Below are 12,984 nucleotides of genomic sequence, written 5' to 3'. Positions count from 1 at the left end.
CGAGATATACCCCCTATACTTTCATGAATCAACTGTACCAAACATCCCTTCCCAGTCCTGTTTAGGTGTAGGCCACACCTAGTGAAACCCCATGTGTTGATAGTTGCGATGGGCAGCAGAGAAACATGAGCAAAGTTGGCTGTCCTCACAGCCATTCCTAATTACACATTGATTCGCCTCACAGCTCCATCAAGGTGTGGTCGATCATGACACCGGAACAGTTCATTACATGTTTTTTGTTATTGAAACTAGGCAATCAACTGACTTCCCTCCACTGCATATAAAGTTTTATATCAACTACTTTGCAATATCAGATTATCACAGTACTGTAGAATCATTAAAATTTCCTATAATCTACATAATTTCATACAATGGTAAAAACCGTATAAAACTAACATTTATGGAAATCATGACTTACTGCTAAACTGAAAAATTATTATTATTATTATTTTCCTTTCCTCCTTGAGATTTACCTCAAATAGCAAGAGGCCACATATCTGTAAGTTAAACATGGTATTTTTCTTAAATACGCAATCCATTTCATTTCTGAAAAAATTTGGCATTAAAGTTGTTGAGTTAGAGAATTGTTTGAAGTATTAAATGCTAAATGCAAAAATAAAAAAATACATATATTAATAGTTTACATTACAAAAGAAGTGTTGCATGAATGTTGGAGGATCAAACTTCTTATGTTTCAAGCTACAACAGTGTATTATAAGACTACACAGGCCTACTTTAGTATGTAGATTTTTTGCACTTCCTTTTAGACTGAATATAACAACATAGAACTCCACTATTAGTAAGAGATTAAGTTATCAGTCTCTTTATAGTGCCATCCATCATGAAATATAACACAGCAGCCAGTAATTTCCAGCTGCTCATATCTGTTTCAATACAAAATAAAGCACTGCCCCAATACTTAAGTAACTTAATGAAATTTAGGTTTCAGGTATTGTGGCACATTTACTAACCCAGTTGTTACACCTTATGCTAATAATGATAATTTTTGTTCATTTACAGTAACTGATCTCCCAAGATCATTAAGTTTTATCTGGATTGCATGAACTGTAACATGATTGTATCCCATGGATGAAAACATTAATTTTGTAGGTATATTTACATTAATGTTAATTCAAGTTTTATACTGATATTACAAAGTTCATATTTATATACTAATTTCTGACTAAGCCCTTCATGTTAACTTTATCCCCCTAAACTCATTCTGAAATTTATATATATAGTCGCGGTACAATTTGTTGTATTCAACCTTCCTTCCTGTTTTTACTTGATACAAGTTAATGAAATATGTGGCTATGTGCTGCATATAAGTGTAAGCAACATGGTGATGAAATTTACAGTTCCTGTACCCTCATGTCACCAAAAGCAATATGCAAGAACTGTTTGACAAACTGCGTAAGGAATTAAAAAGTTTCCGAGGCAGGCTCATAAATTTTCTGCCTGAAAACCCTTACTGCATATCTCTTATGTAATGAAAGCTTTAACTTAAATAACATTCCACTGGACTGTAAGGTTTCAGACCTCTATCTTTTCATCATCCTCATTATTATTATTATTATTATTATTATTATTATTATAAATGGCAGGAGAGAAGAAAGTACTGAATCTTTAACTTATTAAAGAGGAGCCAAACTTTAAGTGTAGGAAGTCTGATTAATTCTAATATAAGCATAAGATCAAACTGCAATATCAGTAAATCTTGAACATTTTCTATTACGGATTGGAAGCAAAAGTACTTTCTTTTTCATGCGCAAGAGAAATCTGCCAGCCCTGTAAGAATATTAGCTTCCAGCAAATTCCCTTGAGCAAGATACAGGTAGCAGCCTCCAGTTTGCACTAATGCTTAGCTACATTACAGACATCTGCATATGCAGATTCAACACTATTACAACTCTTAAGAATGAAGCATTAGTACTATCAGAACACATATCAATGCTTTAAATTCTACTGATGAAGCCTTACAAAGGACGTCACCCCATCCATAAGACGTCACTATCTGCAATAACAAATGATTTTCATGTAACTTGCCACAATGCGCAACTAAATGTATTTCACACAGCAGCTCAGCACATTTAAAACGAATTGTGAATTGTATCAAAAACCCGTGTAAAACGACAAGTTTCTCAGAAAGCTGAAAAGTTATATACAGTTCCCAGACACTAGGTTGTCAGTTACATATTTTAAAGTAATAATTTATTTATTACCTCATATATGGATCCATCACATTGATTATGGTCACAATTGGACCGCTGGCATTGATACACGTCGTTGCCTCTGTAAACAGCGAAATATATACCACACATTTTTTTTAAGTGTTTTCAATCTTAATATTCACTTCCGTCGCACCCCAAGCGCCCGTCAAAACGCTTACGACGAACTGTTTGATGATGATTGGATCGTCGGTCGCTCAACTGCGCGGTCATCAGTGCCCACACAAAGCCCAAATCTTGACACATTCCACTCTCCTAATTGCATTTAACATATGAAATGACCGTCGCACATAAATAATACCAACACAATATCGAAATTGAAATAGCCAATCATTTTAATCTCATTCTTCCCTAGACACACTACATCCAAACACTCATTACTGCCAGAGTGCCAGTCTCAGTACATCTTTGTTGCTCCAGGCTAGCCAACAGACACGAGAGTCGCGCTACGGTTCCTCGTTGTGAGACAAGCAGTAGTGACCGATTAGCAAAGCGGTAGGCATCGCACATGGAACACGATTTCGGACTGGGTAAGAATAGGGAAGGAAAATGACCATGTCACTTACAGAATCGTTCAGGTCGATTCACACTAGACGTCAACGGAAGGGAAAGGCACACGAGGCCATGGTCAAGCAGTGGAAGAACGTCAACATAAATGTCAATTCGCTGATCTAGCACGGAACGGTGAAGTTATAGATATCATCCGAGATACAAAAAGACAGAATGCAATATCAGATTGAAGAAACTACCAATCATACAATTAAACTTTTAAGAAATTAAAAAAGTTTCATGATATGGATATTTATTTGGTAATGAAAATATGTAGATATAAACAAATCAAACAATTTCATGTTGATAATTATTGCTTTAGATCTGTCTAATCACAGCTGAATGAAACAAATTTTTCTTGCCATACGTGTTAAGCCAACAATATTTGTAAGGAAATACATAGAGCCTGTTTACCTTATCTACTGTGCTCGTTTTTTATACATTATAAATAAAGCCAGCAATAATTTTATATTTCTCCTTCAAGAAAACTGACTTTCTTAAGTAATGTAAACTGTTTCATCAGTTTATGTTCTTATTTATACACGACTATGTTCCAAGTTGTCAGTCGTCGCGAACATTTGAAATGTGTCACGAAAACAGAACAAAATAATGAAATGAAATCTAGAAAGATGCAAAAGCATGGAGTAAAATACTACACCAAAGCCTACATGGGTGAGAAGATTAACTTTCCATGTTAAAGATGAGTAAACTTTCTTCCCAAAAAACCTTGACCTTGATGTCCCTCGCATTCGGGAGGACGACGGTTCAATCCCGCGTCTGGATATCCTGATTTAGGTTTTCCGTGATTTCCCTAAATCGCTCCAGGCAAATGCCGGGATGGTTCCTCTGAATAGGGCACGGCCGACTTCCTTCCCCGTCCTTCCCTAATCCGATGAGACCGATGACCTCGCTGTTTGGTCTCTTCCCTCAAACAACCCAACCCTTGATGTCCCAATCTGTTGAAAGTCTATGTAAATCGTGCCATTTGAAATGCATTGTGGAACATTTTGACGATCCATTCCATTCTGTGAAATCTTCATCGACCTTTTTGTGGACAGCGCATTAATAACTTAATATTTTCCACCAAACACTACATGCCATACCATTCGTTTGAGTTCACAACCACTCCAACACTGTCCATGGAATTACTAACATGATCTATTGGGCCAATATTATAAGGTGCAGTCAAATGAAAACGAGAGAGATAGAAAAAGGTTACATAAACTGTTCATTATTTCAAAAGTAATCGCCATAACTGTTATTATTGTTAATACTGTTAATAAATTTATCCCACTGTGAGACAAGAACAGTGCCTCCATGGAAAATGTTTGTTGTTGCCTACAGAAACAATGACTTTACCTAGGCATGCACCTTGTCCTCCAAATTATTCAATAGCCACAAATACCTTTCTTCAGGGCTCTGTTGCCAAGGTTGTCCTGTGAGAAGCCTGTACACATTCTCCATATAGTCCCGATCTCTGGCCATGCGATTTCCGTATTTTTGGAGCCCTGAAGAAAGTCATACATGGTCATCAATTTGTTTTGGATGAATAGGTACATGGCAGGTCACAATCATGATTCCATGTGCAACTGCAAACATTTTGTCATGAAGGCATTGACCGTCTTGCCTTGCTGTGGGATAGATGTATTAAAGGTTTCGGTGATTACTTCCGAAATAATAAACAGTTTACTTACTTTTTTCATCTGTCTTGGTGCATTTGACTCTTCTTTATATGTAGAATGTCAAATGTCATCATTTTAGTAACATTAGGCCTATTCCTAACTGAAGAACTATTAAGAGAGACACACAACCTAACAAATGTCAAACATTAGTTAGGAAATAAAAATATGAAATTTCTCTCTTTCATTATTTTTTTTTAAGCAGGAGTATGAATATCAAGAGCTCAGGTGGAAAACCAGCACTAAGCAAAGAAGGAGCACTGAAATGTGGAAGGAATTCTGAAGGGGCTACACAAGGGTAATGAATTTGATGGTAATATTATAGAAGGGAAGAAAGTCATGAAAAATGGCACATTGAGCAACAAAGGCTGTTCCAGTTTCCTTGCAGAAACAAAAGATGTTGCAAGAAACAAAAAACGAGATTTACTGTGCTCGCTTAAAGAAAGACTATATGGAATAAGAAGTACAAAAAATCCTGTTGGGAGAACATCCACAGTTGAGCGTCATAATAGACACAGAAATTACTGCTTCAGTTGTAAGGCTCCTATTTTAAATTCACGACCAGTTTTGGGCTAACAAATGCCTATCATCAGGTGCTATTACTGAAAAAACAAGAGAAGTGCACTAAAAAATAATCCTTACTTACGCTTGTATGTATAAAATAAAGCAAATGAGGACCACCATTTATAAAATTCTAATGGTGGCTGGGCTAGTCAGTCTCACGCCATTCACTTCCAGTCGTTCTAACAGATGGTCATAGTATACTTTTATCTATGTCTCTCGTGTTGTTCACGTCATTTTATAACATTTTCTTTCCTATTCTGCTCTTAAAATTGTCAATTTAAATGTGGACAGTGAGGCTAGTCGGTCTCATGCCACTCACTCCAGTCCTCTTAACAGATGGCCACAGTATCATCACACCAAAGTTGACCAACGAAGTCTTTTGTGAAGGTGGTGTTGTATAAACCATTCTCGGATTTCTTACCGCGTCAGTTCAGGGTAAAACCCCGAGCTTTTGACGATTACCTCCATCGTCTTTGTCAGGAGCGAGTGACTGTCAAAACTGCTACTGTGGTGGCCTTGTGTAGCCCATAGACGGCTTCTGATTGGTCAGTAATTATGAAATGCTATCGCAAAAACTCAGTATCCGCACTGGTGTCGCCACCGCTTCTGTAATAGCGTTAACATTGTGACAAATATCTCTGCCTGTTCTGTGTATCAAGAACTTGCTTCCATGCAATGCTAAGATTATATCTGCTGTCACAGTTGAATTTTTTCTCACACATTCTTATGTCCCTCTTTAATTACAAAGCAATGCTAACATTATATCTGTTGCCACAATTGAATTTTTTCTCACACGTTCTTACGTCCCTCTTTAATTACAGAATCACAGGCTGTAGGAGCCTGGGACAAAACGTTTCTTTTATCAAACAATATTTTGTGTTTGTGACACTGTGCTCAGCAATTGCAGATTTGTCCAGTTCTCGATTTTTAATATGCCTTTGGTGTTCTGCATAGCAATCGGAAACGGTACTACGAATGGACTGACCAATGTAATTGCTTCTGCACTCACGAGGAATGTTGTAAGTCCCAGGGATTCTGAGGCCGAGACTGTCCTTAACAGGGTGTAGCATCTCCTTTATCTTCTTAAGAGGTCAGAAAATAGGTCTTATACCTCGTCTTCCCAAGAATATATCTATTTTGCTGGATGCAGCGCTCCAGAAAGGAAGGAATACAATCAGTGCCTCACCACATGAATTTTCACCTCCCCTTTCATTGAGAAACCTGACTTGATATCACGTGAACCATAGCCATTTCTCCAAACACGCATTTCATATGATTAATTTTGGAATCCAAGTGGTCCTCATCATAAACAATTTTTCTTCTGTGTACCAATGCTTGTGGGCTGGATGACATAAACTCTGGGCACTAAGATATAAATCAGTGTGCATCGGCTTATGGTACACACAGTGGTTGAGACGTCCGTCCGACTTTCGTCATATGCCATGTCTCTTCATCTAGGCGGTCTCTCCGTTTTGTTATTAGTTGTCGCCATGGTGTTGCAAACATATTCCTTTCTCACTTTTCACTACAGCTAGCCCAGCTGCTGTTAGAATTTTATAAATTATAGTCCTCATTTGCTTTATTTTATGCAAACAAGAATTATGTAAGGAGTAATTTTTTTTTAAGTAACTGCATCTGATGATGGGCATTTGTTAGCCTGAAACAGCTCATGAATCTAAAAATAAAACCGTTACAAATGAAGTGGTGATTTCCATGTCTATTAGAACGGCCTTGCCTCAGTGGATACACCGGTTCCCGTGAGACCACCGAAGTTAAGCGCTGTTGGGCGTGGTCGGCGCTTGGATGGGTGACCATCCAGGCTGCGATGCGCTGTTGCCATTTTTCGGGGTGCACTCAGCCTCATAATGCCAATTGAGAAGCTACTCGACCGACTAGTAGCGGCTTCGGTCAGGAATACCACCTTATGACTGGGAGAGTGTTGTGCTGACCCCACGCCCCTCCTATCCACATCCTCCACCGAGGATGACATGGCGGTCGGATGGTCCCGGTAGGCCACTCGTGACCTGAAGACAGAGTGCTAAATTAGAACTAAGAAGAACTAATGTTAACGTCATTTCGGTTTCATAAGCCCACAACATGACAGAATGATACTGTGTTAACAAATAAATGGAAAGTGCGAATAGTGAGATAGCAAAATATTTATAGGTGATTTGAAAATGTGACTTTTGTAGATATAAGCGAACTGAGAAAGAGATTTCATACAAGACTTGGTTTCCATGTAAATAGATTAGGAAGAAAACCTTATAAGATTAGATTAGATTAGATTCAGTTTTTGTTCCATAGACCCAAAAAATGAGATGATTCCCGTGGATGTGGGACATGTCAGAAAATATAACATAAAAACATAAAACATTTGAATATAATATTCAGTACCCTGATTATTTGTCAGGAGATTGGCGAAAAAGGTGAATACAATGCGGTAAACTGGAACAGCTAATATTAACAGAATTAACATGCTGTCAGAATGAAACACTGTTATGCGCTATTAATAAATTTATCATACACAAAATACCTAATCTTCACTGTTTTGACCAAGTGCTGTCAAAACTGAAATCTAACAGATATTTTTACTTAAGCTGGCTAACAGTCTCTGTCAAGCTATTCATCTATGGAGTAGAAGGAGGTGCCTATCAAAAAGTCTTTCAAAATCTGTTTAAACCGTGCTTTATCTGGAACCAAGTTTTTAATGGTTGCTGCCAATTTATTGAAAATGGATGGATGTTCCTGAATATTGGACCCCTTTCTGGTCCAAGGTAAGTGATTTTAGATTTTTATGTAGATTGCTTTTATTCCTAATATTGATACTATGTATTGAGCTATTGGTTGGAAATAGAGATGACCGAGCGAGGTGGCGCAGTGGTTAGCACACTGAACTCGTAATCGGGAGGACGACGGTTCAATCCCGCATCCGGCCATCCTGATTTAGGTTTTCCGTGATTTCCCTAAATCACTCCAGGCAAATGCCGGGATGGTTCCTTTGAAAGAGCATGGCTGACTTCCTTCCTCGTCCTTCCCTAATCCGATGAGACCCATGACCTCGCTGTTTGGTCTCTTCCCCTAAACAATCCAATCCAATCCAAATAGTGATGTATTACTTGCAACACATTTCATTAAGGAATAAATATACTGAGAAGCAAGAATACGAAGTTCCTTGAACAGGTTTCTACATGATGTTATTGAATTTACACCACAAATGATTCCTATCACACGCTTTTGCTCCCTAAAAACTTCTGCTAGGTTTGAAGAGTTGCCCCAGAATATGATCCCATTTGACATAATGGAATGAAAGTAAGTAAATTATGTAAGTTTTTTTTATATTGATGTTTCCTACATCTGACATCATTCTCACAGCAAATACAGACTTGTTTAGGCGCTTAAGCAATTCTCAATTCTGTGGCATGCCCTTCCCAACTGAATTTATTATCAAGTTGTAATCCCAGAAATTTAACACTGTCAACCTCTTCGATCAACATATCTTCATGTTATACTCATGCTGGAAGAAAATCTCTTACGGGTTCTGAACTGCTTATAGTGGGTCTTCTCATAGTTTGACAGTGACAGCCTTAAACCTCTTATTAATGTCAGTGAAAATTTAATTAGCAGCTATTTCTAAATTTGTACTAGACTTGCTACTTATTGCAATGTTTGTATCATCTGCAAACAAAAAAACTTAGCACCTGGCAATGTAACAGATCAGTGGTCATTAGCGTACACAAGAAATAGCAATGGACCCAAGATGCAACCTTGAAGAACACCATATGTAATTAATTCCCAATCAGATGAAGACTGACTGCTCACTACACAGGTATTTCGCAACAGCACCCTTTGTTTCCTGTTAGATAGATAAGACTCAAACCATTCTGCAGCTTTGCCAGTGACACCATAATATTCTAATTTATTCGAGAGACTGCTGTGGATCACACAGTCAAATGCTTTTGACAGGATACAGAAAATGCCACTAGCTTATAATTTATTATCATTCTCACTGTAAGTGTAAATAGCTTTCTCTATATCAGAACCCTTAAGAAATCCAAACTGTGACTTGGACTGTATATTATTTGCAGTCAGGTGCTGAAGGAGATGCTTGCACACAAACTTTTCAAATATTTTTGAGAAAGCCAGTGAAAGTGCACTTAGTCGATAGTTTGATGGTGTCTCTCTATCCCCCTTCTTGTAAAGAGGCTTAACTTCAGCATATTTTAGCCAGTCTGGAAATGTTTCGCTGATAAGAGATTGATTACGCAAATAACTTAAGATAGAACTCAACTCGCATGAGCACTCTTTGATTAACTTAATTGATATGTTATCATACCCGCTGCAATACTTAGATATTAAGGATTTTATGATGGATGTTACTTTTTGGGAGATGTGAGTGTCATTTCCATTTTACTGAATTTATTTTTAAAGACTGGTCTCAGATACTCCATTGCACTGTTCACCGAACCTGATAACCCCAAGCTGTCAGTAACAGAAATGAAGTACTTGTTTAAAAGGTTTGCAACACTACATGTACTTGTTACCAAAGTCTCACTTATTTTTAGAGCTATATGTTCCTCTTCCTTTTTGACCCACCTGTCTCTGTCTTCACTATATCCCATACAGTTTTTATTTTGTTTCTTGGTGTAATTATCTTTTTCTCATTATAAATTTGCTTCGATTTCTGGATTACTTGCTTCAATATTTTGCTGCATTCTTTGTAATACATTACAATTCTAACATCATAGCTGTTCCTAGATAGTAGATACAGTCTCCTTTTTGTCCCACGATATCTTTACTCCTTGTGTAACACACGGTTTTTTTTTATTTACTTATGTGTGATTTGGGTTACCTTTAGTTGAAAACAATTTTCAAAAGTGGAGGTAACTTTATTAATGAAGCTTCGTATTTTCCGTTTGAGTCAGGAGTATGTAAACATCTATCCAGTTCATGTCTTTGAGCAGTTTCCTGAATTTATCAATTTTTGACTTGTTTATTACCCTCCTGTGCTCAGATTTAATAGATTTTTTATCCTGACACGTTTTAACATTTAAAACTAGATGCTGCATGTCATAAACAAATAGCCCATTTACTAGTGATCTTGTGATATGACTTTTTTCCCTAGATTTGTCTACAAAGATACACTCCTGGAAATTGAAATAAGAACACCGTGAATTCATTGTCCCAGGAAGGGGAAACTTTATTGACACATTCCTGGGGTCAGATACATCACATGATCACACTGACAGAACCACAGGCACATAGACACAGGCAACAGAGCATGCACAATGTCGGCACTAGTACAGTGTATATCCACCTTTCGCAGCAATGCAGGCTGCTATTCTCCCATGGAGACGATCGTAGAGATGGTGGATGTAGTCCTATGGAACAGCTTGCCATGCCATTTCCACCTGGCGCCTCAGTTGGACCAGCGTTCGTGCTGGACGTGCAGACCGCGTGAGACGACGCTTCATCCAGTCCCAAACATGCTCAATGGGGGACTGATCCGGAGATCTTGCTGGCCAGGGTAGTTGACTTACACCTTCTAGAGCACGTTGGGTGGCACGGGATACATGCGGACGTGCATTGTCCTGTTGGAACAGCAAGTTCCCTTGCCGGTCTAGGAATGGTAGAACGATGGGTTCGATGACGGTTTGGATGTACCGTGCACTATTCAGTGTCCCCTCGACGATCACCAGTGGTGTACGGCCAGTGTAGGCTCCCCCCAGTGTAGAGATCGCTCCCCACACCATGATGCCGGGTGTTGGCCCTGTGTGCCTCGGTCGTATGCAGTCCTGATTGTGGCGCTCACCTGCACGGCGCCAAACACGCATACGACCATCATTGGCACCAAGGCAGAAGCGACTCTCATCGCTGAAGACGACACGTCTCCATTCGTCCCTCCATTCACGCCTGTCGCGACACCACTGGAGGCGGGCTGCACGATGTTGGGGCGTGAGCGGAAGACGGCCTAACGGTGTGCGGGACCGTAGCCCAGCTTCATGGAGACGGTTGCGAATGGTCCTCGCCGATACCCCAGGAGCAACAGTGTCCCTAATTTGCTGGGAAGTGGCGGTGCGGTCCCCTACGGCACTGCGTAGGATCCTACGGTCTTGGCGTGCATCCGTGCGTCGCTGCGGTCCGGTCCCAGGTCGACGGGCACGTGCACCTTCCGCCGACCACTGGCGATAACATCGATGTACTGTGGAGACCTCACGCCCCACGTGTTGAGCAATTCGGCGGTACGTCCACCCGGCCTCCCGCATGCCCACTATACGACCTCGCTCAAAGTCCGTCAACTGCACATACGGTTCACGTCCACGCTGTCGCGGCATGCTACCAGTGTTAAATACTGCGATAGAGCTCCGTATGCCACGGCGAACTGGCTGACACTGACGGCGGCGGTGCACAAATGCTGCGTAGCTAGCGCCATTCGACGGCCAACACCGCGGTTCCTGGTGTGTCCGCTGTGCCGTGCGTGTGATCATTGCTTGTACAGCCCTCTCGCAGTGTCCGGAGCAAGTATGGTGGGTCTGACACACCGGTGTCAATGTGTTCTTTTTTCCATTTCCAGGAGTGTATTATCTATAGCAGTCTGACAGCATTTACATATCCTATTAGCAAAATTCACAGTATGAACTAAATAGAATTATAGTGTTACTGACTGCAATAATTGTTCACTGACAGAGCTTTTCAAGAAATCCACATTAAAATCACCAGCAACCACTATTTCCTTGTTTTTTTACTATGAGATGGGACAGCAGAGCTTCCAATTTTTTTTACAAAGAGGTTAAAATTTCCTGAAGGTGATCTGTACATACCTACTATAATAAAGGACTTATTATGAAATACTACTTCTGTTGCACAAGTTTCTAGGTGCTGCTCTGAGCAAAATTTATTAGTATAAATATTCTTTAAATCAATACGGTTTCTGACAAATATAGCAACTACTCCTTTCTTCATATTTTCTCTACTGAAATAAGAAGCTAACTTGAATCCTGTAACATTTAACATATCTATACCAGTGGTCACATGATGTTCAGAGAGGCAGATTATATCAACTGGTTTGCTCAACTTCAATTATTCAACACAACTAAGCAACTCATTAAGCTTACCCATTGGTCCTCGGATATTCTAAAGCAATAACGATAACTGATTTTGTGCACTGGCTGTATTCCAACTAGATTAATGCCGATTTTTGAGTAGTTTTAATCAGAGGCTGTCTGTATGAACTGTGTACATTAAAATTTGCCTGCCTGTTTTATCAATGTGAATGTCATTTTCAACCGGTCTCTGAACATCTTTTGTTTCTTCCTTCCCTACCCTAAAAAACCTGCTGATTTGTCACTTGTAACCACTGGTACTTTACCACTTGTTACAGTACCCCCCATTAAGTTATTTGCTATTAGCCCCGACAGTTTTCCCTTCCCTTTCCTGCTCAGGTGAAGGCCATGCATAGTATAGTCTCACCTGTTGATAGAGTCAACAGGAACCACACTGTGATGAGACCCCATATCTGATCCAAGCAGCCGTCCCACCTCTAAATTAACTCTCCTAACAGAAGAGTCTAAATGAGGCCGGTCATGGCGCCTCAGAACAGACACAAGCTCAACACCAGAAGGTCTTATTGCTGAAGCTATCTTTACCACGTCACTCTCAATTGAATAATTAGGGTTCTTATCTATGCTGTTGCCCAACCCACCCACTATAGCTTCTTTTGTGAAGTCTTTACAAAGTGAACCTACATCCTCTACCACCTGACCCAGACTTGCACTAGGTTTAAAAAAGCTTGCGACCTTTTAACTTGGCCCTAGATCATCCTGCAACAGCTGACCAAGACCCCTACCATGTGAACTACCTAACAACAAAACTTTCTTCTTCTTCACAGTTTTTTCTGACTTCTTACTTTTCAAACACTTTTTGAAAGTTTGTTGTGTCCTGTCTACTCCTACATCTATTTGCGGTTC

General features: G+C 39.6%; 1 protein-coding gene across 4 annotated transcripts in view; it reads right to left on the bottom strand.

The window, feature by feature from the left end:
- The window catches only part of LOC126185097 (asparagine synthetase domain-containing protein 1), a 78,134-nt gene extending 75,446 nt beyond the window's left edge, over positions 1-2,688 (bottom strand). The window contains exon 1 of one of the 4 annotated variants that reach the window (XM_049927902.1): positions 2,223-2,688. In XM_049927902.1, the coding sequence (XP_049783859.1) occupies positions 2,223-2,321 (99 nt within the window). In that variant the 5' untranslated portion in view covers positions 2,322-2,688. The remainder of the gene's footprint in view (positions 1-2,222) is intronic. The other 3 variants (XM_049927907.1, XM_049927906.1, XM_049927905.1) reach the window with 3 other exon arrangements.
- Positions 2,689-12,984: the final 10,296 nt, after the last annotated feature.

Source organism: Schistocerca cancellata, chromosome 4, assembly GCF_023864275.1.
Source record: "Schistocerca cancellata isolate TAMUIC-IGC-003103 chromosome 4, iqSchCanc2.1, whole genome shotgun sequence".
Lineage (NCBI taxonomy): Eukaryota > Metazoa > Arthropoda > Insecta > Orthoptera > Acrididae > Schistocerca > Schistocerca cancellata.
Note: the sequence above shows the minus strand (reverse complement) of the source record. Positions and strands in the feature narration are given on the sequence as shown.